A 17,029-nucleotide genomic window follows, 5' to 3' on the forward strand; every position below is an offset into this window, starting at 1 on the left:
CCCACAGCATGTGCGCCAATAGCGGTGCAACTTGTACAGTCATTTCTTCGTCCCCGTAGCACAGCAATGTGGTCCGCTTCACAGTCCTTTCCAGTCATGGGACTTTAACAAGCTCAATCATTCCTGGTGACCTGCTGATTTGGATAAGATGGTTCACTGTTGTGGAGCATTAGTACTCTCTAATATTTTGGTAATGCATTGGGTACATTATTAATGCACATACAAACCATGTATAAAAACAAGCTTGTGTATTTAGACATTATGTACATATACCTACTCATAAATAATTACCAGGTAGTGTCCTTGCAGTCTTTAACAAGCAGCAGGGCTCCTGTTCTGACTGAGGTGAGGTCATCCTGATGAACTTGTGCCTCGTTTTTTTCCTCTTTCTCTCTCTTTTCACAGAGGCCTTTATGTTTTTCTAATAATTGGCAGCAGAGGTTGGATTTTTCTTCCTTTTAAGTGATGAATCGTTGGCTGCAGATCAAAGGCAGACCCCTGTGCTGTTCTGGCTGCCACAAAGGGGCGTCGGACCTGGCACGGAGCCCAGAGACTCAGCGACAGGCATGCAGATGAGGTGCCAAGCACAGGGGTCAACAGCTAAGTGTCTGTGCGTGTGCTTCCTCTGAGCCGATCGGGTTTCATGTTTCTCTCTTCTCTCTCTCTCGCCTTTGTTTTGTTCCTCCCAGACCAACAGCAGGTTGAAGCAGATTGAGAAGGAATACAGCCAGAAGCTTGCCAAATCTTCACAGGTAAACAATTTTTCACACAAAATAGCGAGAGTTTGTAGAGAGGGAGAGCGAGCGAGGGAGAGAGAGGCTGAAAAGAATTATTTTCAAAGAACTAACATTAGCATTCCAAGAAAAAACACTCCCCCCCCCCCCACCCCACCCCCTATCTCCCTGGGTAAACAGACATGCATATAACACACCACATCCCTGGCAAAATTTATACATACTGTTCCTGGACAAATAAATCTAGATAAAACACAGATACGCAGGCCTGTCTTATACAAATATATTCTCAAGCTTTTTTTTTTCTTTTCTGTTCGCGGTGATTCCAGTACCCCAGCTTGCTTCCATGTGCTTCCCATTAGGAAGCCCTAGGCTGCGCCAGGTGAGCTGTGCAGGGGAGCCATAGCTGGGAGGATTGCAGCAAGAGCTGGGGCAGTGTGCCTCTCTGCCAGACAGCTGGCAGTCTGTACGCCTTGATCAGATAGCCTGCGTTTCTGTTCCAGGGCTGCTGAAGGAATGTTATCTCAGCTCTGCACCCCTATGTACAGAGATGCAGGGCTGCATGTCAGTGGTGGGGGAGCTGTAAATTTATGAGAAATGTGTGCATGTCGGAGAGCAGCCATTGCATTCTCTTCCCTCGTAGTAAAAATGCTTTAAAATCTAAAATCACTGTCGGAGTTTGCCCAGACTTCCTCTTGGAATGGAGACCTGTTTAGATATCAAACTGTGTGGAAGTGTATTTTAAACTGAGGACAAACATCTGTACACAAAGGGTTGTGAGTGTGTGGAACAAGATTCGCTCTAACGTTGTTGAAGCCAATACCCCGGCTTTTCAGTAAATGGCTGGATGAGATCCTCAAATCTATTAGTTACTGGCTAATACCTATTATTACCTGTTATCTATCAGTTAACTGCTAGATGGGTTGCACGGCTCCTCTGTTTTTGTGATCTATTCAAATTGTAGAAAGAATTTCCAAATTCTGAATTACCTTTGTGAAAGTACCAAATAATAATAATAATAATAATAATAATAATAATAATAATAATAAACTTTATTTTATATAGCGCCTTTAAAGGTGGCTTGTCAAAGTGCTTTACAGAACGAGAACAACAATAAAAAGGAAAACACAAGATAAAACACAATTACGATACACAGAGGAGACCGTGGATGGTGGTACTAAGAAGAGCAGAGGGGTGAAGAATGGAACCAGTTCAATAAAGGCTCTTCAAAAGAAGAAGGTTTTGAGTCTGGATTTGAAGGAATTTAGAGAAGGTGACTCTCTGATATCCTTGGGCAAGCCGATCCTCCCTACGCCAATGTTGTCACAAATTCGCGTTTGAGTTTCCATTAATTTAAATTGAAGCAGAATTGCGAAGAGATGCGACCCTTAATGCAAACTGGTCTACTTAATGACTAATATAAGGGATGGTCAGGCAAATAAATACAGTCTGTGGGGCAGACATTTCCCTGCGGAAAGTTTCCAGTGTGATCTTCATGCAGAATTGACAAGTAAGTAGTATTTGTCGGCAAAACCGTCTCGGAAGTCGAGAGCACTATTTCTGTTGGATTGAAACTGGTGTGCTCACAAGCCTGCTTGTTTACACTGTCATTTGGCCGCAGCATGTCATCGGATATTTTGTTGCCTCATTCTGAATCGCAGGAAATGGCGCTGTGCATCCACCAAAATTGGAGTCAATTGGAGTTTTTACAAATTACTGTGTACATTTGACTTTTATTGCGGTTTGAAGTGCACTCATCAATGCTGATTCTTTCTAACCCTGAAATATGAAAATAGCGTTGCAGCTCCCCTTTATATGCTTATGGGGTCCTAGTTTACACTTTTCCCAGCTGCCTAAAAAGGGATTCAGTTCCTTTCCATAGCGTTAAAGGGTCTGCATCACTTGCCCAGGGTCCGAGCAACCATGGCAGATCATGGCCATTTCTAATTCTGGACTTTATGGTCTTGAGTGTATCCAAAGTTTTCCTTTGATGTGATCCATTAGTATCGACTGAACTTTAATGTTCCTCTGTGATCGTCGTGCAGTGGGGTTTTTTTTAAGTGTCTGAAAAATCACTGCTCACGGGGGTCACTGTTCCTAAATCAATGTTAGTCATACGGTGGTGGAGTTGTGGATCTCAGAGTGTTGTGCAGAGATCAAAGTGTAAAATAGGAGCCCAACAGAATCAAGTCACTCCTTTGAATTTTGTGGCCTACAACCTCACATCCGCAGAAAGGACCTCTCTGTCATTTCAGTCCTAACACACGTTCTCATGTAAAAAAGCTGAGATTTATAGCAAGGTGGTGGAAGAACAGTGGAAAAATTATTTTAAGATGCCAGGGGTCTTTTAGCAAATCTCGTCATTAAAATGAGGGGTTTTTCTGTGATTAGGCTGTGCACTTCTCACAGTTACTTTGTGGCTGCTGTTTTTTTTTCTTTTCTTTGCTGTCTTGAGTTTACAAAAGCAAACCCGAAATAGGTTATGTTTCACATTAGGCGAAGGTTAAATCCTGAACAGTTAGAAGTTTTGAGCCCATACAGACCAGCACAGAAGGTATCAGATCTAGCCCTGGTGTTTTTCCACGTGTCTCATGAGCAAGCCTTGATTCGGTGAATTCTTCGACCCCAGACATATGTTTAACATTAGATTTAATCTTTTAAACTGACTGTTGTTAGCCGAGTTAAATTCTCCACGCTGCCATAAATTTCAAACTGTCCTTCTCATAGTATGTTGACGCTCTTAGTTTTGTAGCTTTATTTTTAATTTTGAGATAAACCAGGCTTATTTTTGAAGGGGGTTTTGTCCGGCAGGTGACTGCCCTTTAACGTCAAGCTTCAAATTATTTCTTTTTATAAAGCTATCTGAAAATGTCTGCCTGGGTAAAGACTTATCCTGTGTGATATAATTGTGCTTCATTATCTCTGCCTATCTTAAGTTGTTATTTGAAGGGCCGCAAACAGAGCTTAAAGTAGACATGAAGACTTTATACACAAAAGTAGCTTATCAGGTTACACAACCCGCAACATCAAAAGAGTTGCAGTGTGAAAGTTGCCACGAGTGCTAACTAACCATTGACACAAAAACTCCAATCCAGTGCTGTGCATCTTTTTGAGATGTGAAAACATCACTTAATTGTGAACATCACATAAATGTGAAAAGATCGCTAATTAACCCTTGGCTTGTCTGAAGATTCTAAAGAAATGTTTAATGTCATACTGCTTTTTCCACACTCTCCTTAAAATGTTGATTAACATTTTTTTAAAATTATTTTTTCCCCTTAAAGTGCAGGTATTTTGTGGTTAATCAGATTAATCAATTCTATCTGTATATCTTTAAAATCCTCATGCTCACCTATAAGGCTCTGCGTGGCTCGGCACCTCAGTACCTGTCTGAACTATTATCGCCCTACTCCCCACCTCACAACCTTTGCTCTTCTAACTCTGGTCTCCTGTCTGTCCCCCAAGCCCGTCTACACTCTATGGGTGACAGGGCCTTCTCCTGTTATGCCCCCAAGCTCTGGAACTCTCTCCCAAGGATATCAGAGAGTCACCTTCTCTAAACTCCTTCAGATCCAGACTCAAAACCCTCTTCTTCAGAAGAGTCTTTACTTAACTGGTTCCATTCCTCTGCTTTTCTTAGTACCACCATCCATGGTCTCCTCTTTATATTGTAATTATGTTTTATCTTGTGTAATAATAATAATAATAATAATAATAATAATAACTGTTTACACTTATATAGCGCTTTTCTGGACACTCCACTCAAATCGCTTTACAGGTAATGGGGACTCCCCTCCACCACCACCAATGTGTATTCTTCTTATTTATTGTTGTTGTCATCCTGTAAAGCGCTTTGAGAAGCCACCTTTAAAGGCGCTATATAAAATAAAGTTTATTATTATTATTATTATTATTATTATTATTATTATTATTATTATTATTATTATTGTTATCTTGCTCATATAGTATTTCAAATTCCTTTGTTCTCTTCTCTGGGCTGTGGATGCAGTATGCTACCAAACAAGCATTTCTCATTTGTAACTGTTCATATTTACTAATTTTCACTTGTCGCCTTCAAGCTGTGTTTGGAGGAGACAGAGTGGTGATCCAAATACCGATCCCTGAGAAACCACTCTCTCTGCTGCCCCACTGCTCTTAGAAACTGAGCCAGGGTTCGAGAGCCCTGGTTCCCCTGCTCTGACCCCTGGGGAAAACAGCAGTAGCACAATGCGCCCGACAGCATCATGGGCTGTGTTGAAACTGCCTCAGTTACATCTATACCACACCAAGCTGTGCGTCACCATGGGAGAGTCTGCCTGAAGACGCGTCTGGGATTTTTTTTTTTTTTACGTCTTAATTAACTTTCACCTTGTTAAGGCAGAACACACACCCTGTGAAGACACCTCGTGTGAACTGTCTTCGACCTCATATTGTTCAGTTATCGGCTGTTTGTCATACCAGGGCGGGGAACCTAATAACAATATAAGGAATGATTTTTTTTTTCCCATCTTACATATTTCTCCTGTGGGCTTCATGTCCACATAAACAGGCTTATGTTGCTGGTTTCCTCTGTTCGTCTGCAGTTGTCAGGCGAGGTGAAATGACACTGCTTCCTATTAAACTTTGAGCAAGGACAGGCTTGGTTCTCCCACGTGTGGTTTCTCGTGAACAGTGTCACTCCGTAGTGGTGTGATGTAAAAAAAACACTGCTCCTTCCATAGAGTGATCTTGTATCGTTCTCCACAGCATTGTTCAGTTTCAAACACACTTTCAAACGGGTAGGAAAGAAAAATGTGTAAAGTGCAAGATTACATTTATTTCTTATATTGTCTTTCCTAGAGAAACGGGTATGTGAGAAGCGAGTATCATAAGATAAACACTTGAAAAAAATACAACACTTCTTAAAAAAATAGAAGTATTTCTATATGTAGGTAAGGGCTATCAGTCCATCAGTGTGGCAGTGAGTAAACTGATTTATATAAGGTAAGAATGTCATAGAGGCACCCTGCTCATGCTGAATACTCTGTAGTAGGGAAAAACACCAAGTGAGGAACGAAAAACACCCGAAATAGAAGCCGTAGTATACTTGTAAAATTAAAGACAAACCCAGTGACGTAGCAGTCGAGGGCCAGCAAAACAGGTAGTAAAAGACTGGTACAGCAAAAAAAAAAAAGCAGTATTAGTGTACTCCTTCAGGCTAAAGTGTAGACTTGAAGGTCTATATTGCGAAATAATTATTACTAAGAAAACTGATGTTACCATAATAATGGGTCATTTGTGACTTTTATGTGGCTCCCTCACTGTCAGAATAACCCTAATCTCTCTCTCTGCGGCTGTTCCAAGTGTTCACTCCCAACACCCACACAATGAATATATTCCAGTAAGATTGTTCCTTCGAAGTTTATACACAATAAACAATTATCCGTCTTGCTGAAAGCCAGCCGCAGTGCCCTGTTCTCCGGGTCTTGGCTCGGGTTTAAATAAAATGTTAATTTTGACTCGAAGAGCATTTCAAAGCGGTTGCCTGTACTTTTTATTTTGATGTGAGCCACAAGTTCGCAAACTGAGGGTTACTCTGTTTTGAAAATAGATAGGATTTATCTGGGGAGGGATTATTTATTTTTATTTTAGAGTGCATTGAGGTTTTTTTTTTGTTTTGTTTTTTGTTTTTTGCTTCTCTGAAGTCGAAAATGAAAACTGAAAGTAGGAGGGATCTTTAGGTGTAGCTGTTCATGTGGTTGTACATATATATTCTTACTCTGGGATGTATAATTTTTTTTCCAGAAGTTGGATTCTTTATTCTGAAAATATTGTAAATATTTAAATTTATTTTACTTTTTCTCTTTACATTTTTTAAGTAGGTATTCACTGTATTCTGAGTTAAGATAGCTGCTGTCTGTCTTTACTGACTTTTAACTAGTGTTTCTGGAGTTGAAGGCAGCCAGGCTCCAGTTATGAGCTACCATGTCCTAATGACCAGCCCCTTTGACCAGAGGGTTCAGGCAATCTTGGTATCCCGGGGCAATTATAAAATTTACATCCGAGAACTTCACACTGTTGCTCGCTCATTCTTCACAGTGGGGTCAGTCCAGACAGAAGCTTGTTCCATTTCCAGAGCGGCACTCTTCAGTTTCCTGTTCACATGGGGCTCAATCCGAGACTCCACGGTCCCTCTGTCTAGAAGAGGGGTCCATATTCTGACATTTTTAGTCTTAGAACATCTCTATGCTGCCCAGCCTGAACACACCACAAACAGGAGCCCCACACTCTCCAGACACGGTCCAGCAGGACACTGAATTAAATGTAAAAAAAAACAACCCGTGTGAACCACTCACTAGTAGCATCTTAATTTTAAGGAAAGATGCTCTGCATCCTTGACGTGTTGCCCTTACCACGTTTTAAACATTTGACAGTAGCCAGATGGATCAGCAGCAGTAAAGTGACTGTGATGCAAGTGTTCAGATATCCAGAACAATGAATTAAGTGGGAATGCTGCTGTTTCTATGTGTATATATGAACATAAACATGCACTGATCCACAAAATAACTGGAACTGTTGAAATCTGCTCCAAGCGGTGCATTCCAAGTTACCAGCCAGGAGTAAAGCTCACCAGGGTCAGCGAAAGTTGCAAATTCTTCTAAATTAATTGTTGAATCAAAATGCAAGGCATCAAGCAAAACAGTATTATGTTTCGTTTTTGACTTATAGTCCTGCATGTCGATTTAGACAGGTCAGTCATAAAAGGTCATGCATTGGTTGATTGGTTGATTGATTGGATTTCGTGTGTGCAGACCATCACAGAGCTGCAGACCAGCCTGAGCACCGCGAGAGAGGAGAGCCGGCAGCGCCAGCGGGCAGCGGAGAGCCAGCTCCAGGAGACAGCCGAGCGCTGGGAGGAGGAGAGGAGGCAGCTGCTCCGCGATCACGAGAGAGAAATCCGGGTAGGAATCCAACCGGTTCCCCCTGCAGATACTTCCAAACCTGAGGGCCAAGCCAACACAGTAAAAGAACCAACCGTCAGTAAAAGAAACGTACTGGAGAATAATGGGCTGTGCTTCCATAGCACTGTTCTTTAGAGCAAGCATCCCATTCAAATAACATGGAAAGTGTAATCAACCCAGAAGTGCATGGAGTTAACAGTGCATTCAATAACTTGGCATTACATCATGCATCACAATTCTACAATTATAATGCTTTTCAAAGCTTTCAAACTTACCAAATATGATTTAGGATTTCAGGAATTGAGCACTCGTATTCCCAACTACACAGCCTGTGATGTGATCTAACAAATGCAGTTTGCAGGTGAGGAAATGGAAAGTGTGGAGATGGGGGGAAGCATCTGTGATTGCTTTTCGCACCCCACTTTTTGTTAAATAGCATACCAGTACAACACAACAGGAATAATGAGAATAATCATCATTTCTTTACATTTTATAAAGAGTTTTTCATTCTAATGCATCCCAGAGTGCTTTATATTTAAGAAGGGACACCCCATATCCAGGCCTAAAATGCAGCTCCCTCCTTGGTGCAGCTCTTCAGCCCCACTGCACAGCAGATCATGGGAGGAGAGAGCAACTGCTTCACCATCTGAACATGCGAAAGGCAGGATGTTACACGTCAAGACCAAGTAGCAAGGAGCTCAGCTTACTGGCTGATCTTAATGGCGGCACCATTGTCCCCACTCAGGGCGCAGGTTTGGAAATTGTCGAAGACAGGGGCCTTGCTTCTGTTCCAGTCGTTGCAGTCTGTTCCAACTGGCCTGGCTGTTGGATCTCAGGCCAAAAACTGGGCCCTCTGTGAGCTGTCAAACATGGCATCAGTACTTCATTTCTTTTTAAAATTAAGCAGTCTCCCCTCTTATTTCTTGTAGATTCAGAATTGAGCACTCACGTTCCAAACTACATTGCCAGTAACTGACACTGACACTGTTGGCCCTAGCGGTCTCTCTCAGTTTCGTTGCAAACACTCTACTCCTTGTACACAGACCAGGATATTATAAGAAAACATTCCCCATGTCCACATCTCACATTCCAACCACAATACGTTGCATGTGTGAGCTATCAAGGGATGTGGCTGGGGCTGCACAACTAGAAAGCATTCCTTCGTTATCGACCGCCCTCAGAATTAATTGTACATTAACAAGGCCTGTTAATTGCAGGCTGCTGATTAAAGTTCCAGAGACACCGGGAGTGAGAAATAAGAAAGGCAGGCTGAGTAAGGAATGCAGGTTTGTCTTCAGAGCGCAGGGCGACCACGTTGCATACCGACAGCGTTACCCAGCTGCGCGCTTCAAAGACCGCTTAAAAATGCTAAAGGCTAAAACAAAAGAAGAAAACCATCAAAGCACCGCACACTGAAATGTAAGAATTCCTGTACAGTAGTCCTGCTTGCTCGGCCTCATACCAGAAGTCCTTTTTCTCCTTGAAGATGAAACCGCTGATTTGTTTTGATTTGCCTTGAAGTGCTCCGTCTTTCTGAAATCTCAGGCAGGTCTGTACAGTCTGCCCTTGCAGAGCCGTCTCAGCCTGCTGTCCCTCAGAGGAAGCTGGAAGCTTCTCCAGACCATCATCTTCACCCTGTGTCGCTGTCCTGCTGTGCATTTTCCGCTCAGAGAGAGAAGCATTGAAATCCATTTTTTTTCACGCGTGTTGGCATAGATCACGTTTGAAATATTTCCATCCCACTTTAAAAAAAAATAATAATCTCAACACAAAGGTGTTTTCTTTGGCTCGCGGTGCCACCTTCACGGTTTTTTGCATACACGGTCGTGCTTTGTTTAAATCCCAGAGATCAAAAGGCTCGATGCAAATTCTCAGAGACGTTACACATTTGATGTTTTGTAACGCAAATCGCAGCAGCGCCTACAGAGGCGGCCGCCGCCGTCACAGGACTCGATCACCCTGCTGTGCCGTGGGGCTGCTGTCAGAAAGATGACTCCTAGAAAACAAACAGCGAAGCCCTTCTGCAGTCAGGGTAGTGTTTGTATTTGCAGCCTTTCACCTGCCCGCATCCCTGGGAATATTTTAACCCTTAACCCTCACACATGAAACCCAGCCCTTGCTGCTGGCTCTCCTGTCGCACCTCCGTGCTGCTGCAGTTCCTGAGCCCCTGCTGCCCGATGATGGTTTTCTACACAGACTGTGATAAGATGCATGGGAAGCATGTACATACTGTAGGCTATTGTGTGTTGTAGCAATACATGACGGTTCTTCAACTTTAACCTTTATATAACTTCACTGTTCTTTCAAAGGTTGGAAAATTGTCTTCGGCATCACTACTAACAAACTGAAACAAATAACACTCGACATAAAGTAAATACATGTTAAAACAAACAGCAGTCCTAACCATGCAACAATACATACATACAGTGCCTTGCGAAAGTATTCGGCCCCCTTGAACTTTTCAACCTTTTGCCACATTTCAGGCTTCAAACATAAAGATATAAATTTTTTATTTTATGTGAAGAATCACCAACAAGTGGGACACAATTGTGAAGTGGAACGAAATCTATTGGATTTTTGAAACTTTTTTAACTAATAAAAAAATGAAAAGTGGGGCGTGCAAAATTATTCGGCCCCCTTGCGTTAATACTTTGTAGAGCCACCTTTTGCTGCGATTACAGCTGCAAGTCGCTTGGGGTATGTCTCTATCAGTTTTGCACATCGAGAGACTGAAATTCTTGCCCATTCTTCCTTGCAAAACAGCTCGAGCTCAGTGAGGTTGGATGGAGAGCGTTTGTGAACAGCAGTTTTCAGCTCTTTCCACAGATTCTCGATTGGATTCAGGTCTGGACTTTGACTTGGCCATTCAAACACCTGGATACGTTTATTTGTGAACCATTCCTTTGTAGATTTTGCTGTATGTTTGGGATCATTGTCTTGTTGGAAGATAAATCTCCGTCCCAGTTTCAGGTCTTTTGCAGACTCCAACAGGTTTTCATCCAGAATGGTCCTGTATTTGGATGCATCCATCTTCCCCTCAATTTTAACCATCTTCCCTGTCCCTGCTGAAGAAAAGCAGGCCCAAACCATGATGCTGCCACCACCATGTTTGACAGTGGGGATGGTGTGTTGAGGGTGATGAGCTGTGTTGCTTTTACGCCAAACATATCGTTTTGCATTGTGGCCAAAAAGTTCGATTTTGGTTTCATCTGACCAGAGCACCTTCTTCCACATGTTTGGGGTGTCTCCCAGGTGGCTTGTGGCAAACTTTAGACGAGACTTTTTATGGATATCTTTGAGAAATGGCTTTCTTCTTGCCACTCTTCCATAAAGGCCAGATTTGTGCAGTGTAAGACTGATTGTTGTCCTATGGACAGACTCTCCCACCTCAGCTGTAGTTCTCTGCAGTTCATCCAGAGTGATCATGGGCCTCTTGGCTGCATCTCTGATCAGTCTTCTCCTTGTCTGAGCTGAAAGTTTAGAGGGACGGCCAGGTCTTGGTAGATTTGCAGTGGTCTGATACTCCTTCCATTTCAAGATAATCGCTTGCACAGTGCTCCTTGGGATGTTTGAAGCTTGGGAAATCTTTTTGTATCCAAATCCGGCTTTAAACTTCTCCACAACAGTATTACGGACCTGCCTGGTGTGTTCCTTGGTCTTCATGATGCTCTCTGCGCTTTCAACAGAACCTTGAGACTATCACAGAGCAGGTGCATTTATACAGAGACTTGATTACACACAGGTGGATTCTATTTATCACCATCAGTCATTTAGGACAACATTGGATCATTCAGAGATCCTCGCTGAACTTCTGGAGTGAGTTTGCTGCACTGAAAGTAAAGGGGCCGAATAATTTTGCACGCCCCACTTTTCATTTTTTTATTAGTTAAAAAAGTTTCAAAAATCCAATAGATTTCGTTCCACTTCACAATTGTGTCCCACTTGTTGGTGATTCTTCACATAAAATAAAAAAATTATATCTTTATGTTTGAAGCCTGAAATGTGGCAAAAGGTTGAAAAGTTCAAGGGGGCCGAATACTTTCGCAAGGCACTGTATATACACACGTGTCACTCTGCCTATATTACACTGTCATTATACTAATCCGATGGTTTCATACAGGAAAAAGTCACTTAGCTGCGTTTAATATACTGACTGCACAGGGAATAGAACATTTCTTGTAGATGTTTTCCTTGGCCATAGGCATTCTAAACCACCTCCCTGAAGGCAGCACGTGGAAATGGGAATGAAGAGGGAGGGAGGGGTCATCAATGACAAACTGAGCTCTCCTTTGAACAGCAGTATACTGTACTACAGCCCTGTAAACTGTTTCTGTGGTCCACCAATTACTTTACAAGCAGCATCAACAATTCCTTTACTCTTAATGCTCAGGCTACCACATCACACCGTGATACCAACAGTAAGGATGCCATCTACTAACACTCTGAACTCCCTCTCTTAAACAGTTTGACTCACCCCAAGCCCATTCAGCTTCCTCATCAAAAATATACACCAAGTGGTATTCTTCTCTGCGAAACTTGAAGTTTAAACTTTACCTAAAATTTATCAAAACTGTCAGAGGAAGAGCAACCGAATGAGATGCTGAATGCATCCAAGGAATCCGATATGAAAGCCAAAATTGAACACAGCACTCCATCTATTTCCACAGCATGTCGGCTTTCCTATTCAAAGCACCATAAAGGCAACGTCAGTAGCATCCGATGTGTTGGGCATAAGCTAGATGAGGCCGATTTGAAAAGCAAACTAGAGATGGTTACATAGTAATGACTACATGGACATACAGTTTTCATTGTATTCAGTGTCCATGTACTGCTTGGACATTATATATTGCATACACCATGGACACATAGCAGCTCTATTCATATTGATTTTGTGATTTTTGTGAGCTCACAGAAAAGAAATTTCATTGCCAGCAACTACTGCTGCACGCTGTATTGTTGTGCATTTGATAAATAAACTTTGATTTGATTTTGATTTGAAATGTTACGTTCCAGTGGAGAGCAGGGACACCAAGGGAACCTTGCAGGTGTGAGATTTTTATTGCAATTTTCTTTATGGGTTGATAATAACAATAATAATAATAGTGTTGCTGTTTTTATAGCATCTTTAAAAGTAGCATATCAAGGTGCTTTACATTAGGTGTAAACACAAAAAAACAAGTTAGAATGAGAGAAAACAGTTACAAGGGTAGCAAGTTACATAATAAGCACATATAAGAAAGGCAAGTGCTTAGAAGTGCACCAGCAGATAAACTACATGGCCATTAGAAAATAGAGCAGACACAGACACTAATTAGATAAAAGCCTTTCTGCAAAGCAAGGTTTTGAGTCTAGATTTAAATGCACTCAGGGCAGGTGACTCTGATATCCTTGGGGATGGAATTTCTGAGTTACTAGGGTACACCAGGAAAGGCCCTGTTTTAGGGGAAAGAGAGGAGACCAGAGTCAGGCTAACTCCCAGGCTAAGTTGGGAGGTGGGGAGTAGACGGGTAATAAGTCAGACAGGTGCTGAGGTGCCAAGCCATGAGGGTCTTGTAGGTGAACATCCGGATTTTGAAGTCAATTCGAAACCTGATAAGAATCCAGTGCAAGGATCCCGACTGGTGCAACGTGATCACTTGCACGCGACCTGGACAGGATTTCCGGCTTCCAAATTCCGAAAAGTTTGTTCAGTGCGGATTTTGATACCCCAGCGAGTAGGACATTGATGTAATCAAAGATGAATGTGTTGATCAGCTTTTTTTGCTGCAAAGACAACAGAGTTTGTAGTCTGGTAATATTTCTGAGATGGAAGAATGACGTTCTTACAGTATTCTGTATGTGAGGGTCAAAACTCAAGCCTGGATCAGATATCACCCCTAAATTCTTCCATTTTCGTTGAAATAGAAGCACATTGCCGTCCGCAGACAGCGTTCCTGCATTGGCTTTATGAACATGATGGGAGGTGCCGAGTAGCATGACCTCAGTCTTGTCTCAGTTTAAATTAAGATATTTTTTAGTCATCCAGATTTTTATATCAGAGATTAAATTAAGAGAGTGCAGAAACACCTGTTGAATACTGTCATCTTTCCATACCCCACCCATAATTAGGTATATGAGGGATCACTATGTCTGCTGTCTGTCATAGGGTAATAGCAGTGTGGAGCAGTGCTTAGGAATCTGGACATGAAACTGGATGGCGGTGAGCGAGATTCATTGCCTGAATTGCTCCAGTAAAAGACCCAGCTATTAAAGTGGGTGCAAGTGTATTTCGCATTGGATAACAGCGTCAGCCAGATATATCAGTAATTCATAATAGTGGTGTTAAATGAAATAAATGCTTATTAATTCACATGTTGTATTGGTATTCATTCGGCCACTGCCACTGGCTTACTAAGCTCGGAATAAGGGTCTGGAGCAAGCCACGATCGGGTATTCACCACACCGGCTGGACGGACCCAATGGCCTCTGCTTTGTGACCTTTCCCAGGTCTTCAGCTGGCTGTGGTAACTGAGAAGACTTCAGACCCCGATGAGAAGTGGCAGTGTAAACACACCTGTTGGGACTGAGGTGGCGGGACGATCTTTGAAAACTAGACATGCTATAGGATTATGGGGCCGGTGGATGTGGCAATCGGGAAAGCAGGCCGGTCCCACTGGGAAAGGAAAATCACAGGGTGAAGCACATATTGACATTTCACTGCTATGGGATTCGGCCTCCCTGCTGGCCTTGGTGGTTTTGTTGTGCTGAATCACGTGACTTAGTTCCCACGATGAAGGCCGACTGCGATAGTTTAGCTGTGAGCAGGCTAATCTGTAGACCTCAGTGCATAGTTCTCACTGCAGGCTCCAGGGCCTGGCTGCAGTGATACTGTTGCCTCTCTGGTTGTTTTAGAGAGGGCTTAAGCTAAGCCAGCCTGCTTTACAAGTGAATTCATCAGTAAATAAGCAGTGAGCCCTGTACCTCCACAACTCTTGTCTTCATTCCCCCTGAATTAGATCTGTATTTCATGAATGACTTGTTAAAATTCTAACAGTCCCTACTGCAGCGAGAAATGAGGTCACAGAGTAAAAAGATTTTAGTTCCACCAGTTTATCAAGTCCGTTTCTTCCTAATTTCTAAGAACAAGCACCTGCTTATGGATGTGGTTTTTTTTGTTTGTTTTGTTTCCATTGAAATGGCACGTCAACATTATATTGATTAGTCAAGAGCACAGTTCCCATATCGGGACAGAAGATTTTTAAAAATGTTCTCTCACACCCCGAGTCCCCCCTTCGGAGGCCTAAAATAAGATAAAAAAAAACATCAAAGAGGTTTTTGAATTGTTGTGGCCATGTAATGGAACTGGTTATGAAGTTGTGACAGGATCTCGTTAATTGCCTGGGTGGTGGAGTATGGTATTCCTTACGGCTGTGTCATGGGGACAGGCGTGGCACCTGACACAGAAGCCCTTGCTCTTTTTATGCCGTTTTTTAAGGACAACCCAGTCCTCCATGCTGTCTCTGTAGGGGTGGAGCCGAGTTATTTCAGTCTGATTGGGTTGTTACTTGATGTCGCGTAACTGACAGATTTTAGAAGCCAGAAGTTGCAGTGGGCTTGGCAAAGACTCCTTCATGCGGATCTGCGGAGCTCAGTGATGTCTTTGTTGTGAGACCAGGAAAGCTTTCTTTCGGATGTGCTGGTGTCTTCGCTCTGATTCATCTCTCTGTGTGGGAGTGCTGATAAATGCATCTCTGCCAGAGTTTAACCCTTAGTTATTTTTACTCAGCTGTTATTGAAAGCAACAAGGCAGCAGCTTGGCTGAAAGATATCTTTGCCTCTGGGAAGGACAGCTTTTCAAGGATCAGGTTCAGATTTTCTTTTTTTGATACATCTTCCCATCCCAGCAATACAGTGTTTTTTTTTTGGTGTTCTCCTTCATATGAGAAATGAATTTGAAGGTGAAGGATAGATGACGTGTGGTGGGCAGATGGGTGGGGCTGGTGTTGAAATTACAGGTATTTTATCTAAAATTATACATCTTGTTATGAAATAAGGCGGTGATGTTCCAGGTTCAGGCGTCTCGGTGGCTGGCAACGACAGTTCGCAGCCTTGCAGCACTGGGTCCCTGGGTTCAAGTCCTGACCTATCTGTCAGGAATCTGTGGGTTTCCCCCAGGTGCTCTGGTTTCCTCCCACAATCAATAAACATGCTGGTAGGTGAACTGGGATAGATTCTGGGAACAGGGGCCTTGGTGTGAGTGGGTGTGCTTGTGTCTTGTTTGTGCCGTGCGATGCACTGGTGTCCCATCCAGGGTGTAGCCTGCCTTGCGTCCATTGCTTGCTGGGATAGATCCCGGCTCCCCCGCGACCCTGAATTGGATAAAATGGCTAGAAGTTGGATAGATGGATGTGTCAGGTTCAGCATATCTGGATATGCATCTAAAAAATTCTAGGTTTTCGGTACCACAACACAAACATTGACAGGCTAAAAAAACTGACTACAATGGGACTTGTACAATACAATTCTCAGGGACATTTACAAGAGTGTGTAGCGATCCAGGGGAGACAAGTGGAATCTCAACAGAAGAGCGTTTAAACTGACTATAGGAGGCACATCATTGCACAAAGGGAGGTGGGAGGCTGGAACAAACTGCCCTGCCATCTTGTGAAATCGAGACCCTGCCTCCTTTCAAGAAATGGTCGTTTGGGTTTCTGAGATCAATTTGCTATTACAAACCCAAATGGGCCCGATGGGCCTAACTGCCCTAGAGGTAAGCTGTGGTTGACAGGGAAGGCAGGAGGTGTCTTGGGTCAGAGGCGTTGAAAGGTGGATCTGGCAGGGCAGGCGAGAGTAGCGGGCTCCCACCACTGAAGACTCTGGTCATTCCGAAATTGGTTCAGAACTCTTGTACAGTTGTACCAAACCAGAACTCTGTCACCGTCCGTGGGCGATTTCTACACAAGGGGCAAAACTGCAGATACACCCAGGACAATTAGCATTTCTCTACTGTCATTACCGCGGTCGTCTTCATCCTTCCTGGTCGAGCCTTCTTGGCTGCAGCTCTAAGAAGCAAGCACAGTTCGCCCCGGTGTTTGTTCTGCTCTTTCACCCAGGCGCGGCAGCACTAGGCGCAGTTTAGCCGCGCTGCTCGGCGTCTGGCTCCCCGCTCGCCCCGGCTGTGCTGGTAGTCGGGCGAAGGGCTCGGCGGGCCGTGCTGGCGTGTGGGCCGTGGCAGGTGGCGCAGGGCGTGCGCTGAGGCAGGCCCGCGAGCGACCCGGGGAGCAGGACGAGAACAGCCGCGCCGGGCGGCTCCACGGGCGTTTTCACAGCTCGGCCGGCGCATCCAGGCATCCGAGGCCCTGCCAGGCACGGAGA

The 17,029-nt window shown here is 43.5% G+C and overlaps 1 protein-coding gene and 1 long non-coding RNA gene across 6 annotated transcripts in view; one reads left to right on the plus strand and one right to left on the minus strand.

The window, feature by feature from the left end:
- The window catches only part of cep112 (centrosomal protein 112), a 148,981-nt gene that overhangs the window by 112,990 nt on the left and 18,962 nt on the right, over positions 1 to 17,029 (plus strand). For all 5 annotated transcript variants that reach the window (XM_088600157.1, XM_088600153.1, XM_088600156.1 and 2 more), the window contains 2 exons: positions 690 to 752; positions 7,526 to 7,675. In XM_088600157.1, the coding sequence (XP_088456283.1) occupies positions 690 to 752; positions 7,526 to 7,675 (213 nt within the window). The remainder of the gene's footprint in view (positions 1 to 689; positions 753 to 7,525; positions 7,676 to 17,029) is intronic.
- Positions 6,543 to 9,691, minus strand: LOC148652892 (uncharacterized). Its single transcript, XR_015925470.1, has 2 exons — positions 7,951 to 9,691; positions 6,543 to 7,715 (listed from the first exon to the last, which is right to left on the minus strand). It is a non-coding gene; the product is annotated as an uncharacterized LOC148652892 (long non-coding RNA).

This window comes from Lepisosteus platostomus, chromosome 11, assembly GCF_059453375.1.
Source record: "Lepisosteus platostomus isolate fLepPlt1 chromosome 11, fLepPlt1.hap1, whole genome shotgun sequence".
NCBI classification, from domain to species: Eukaryota; Metazoa; Chordata; class Actinopteri; order Semionotiformes; family Lepisosteidae; genus Lepisosteus; species Lepisosteus platostomus.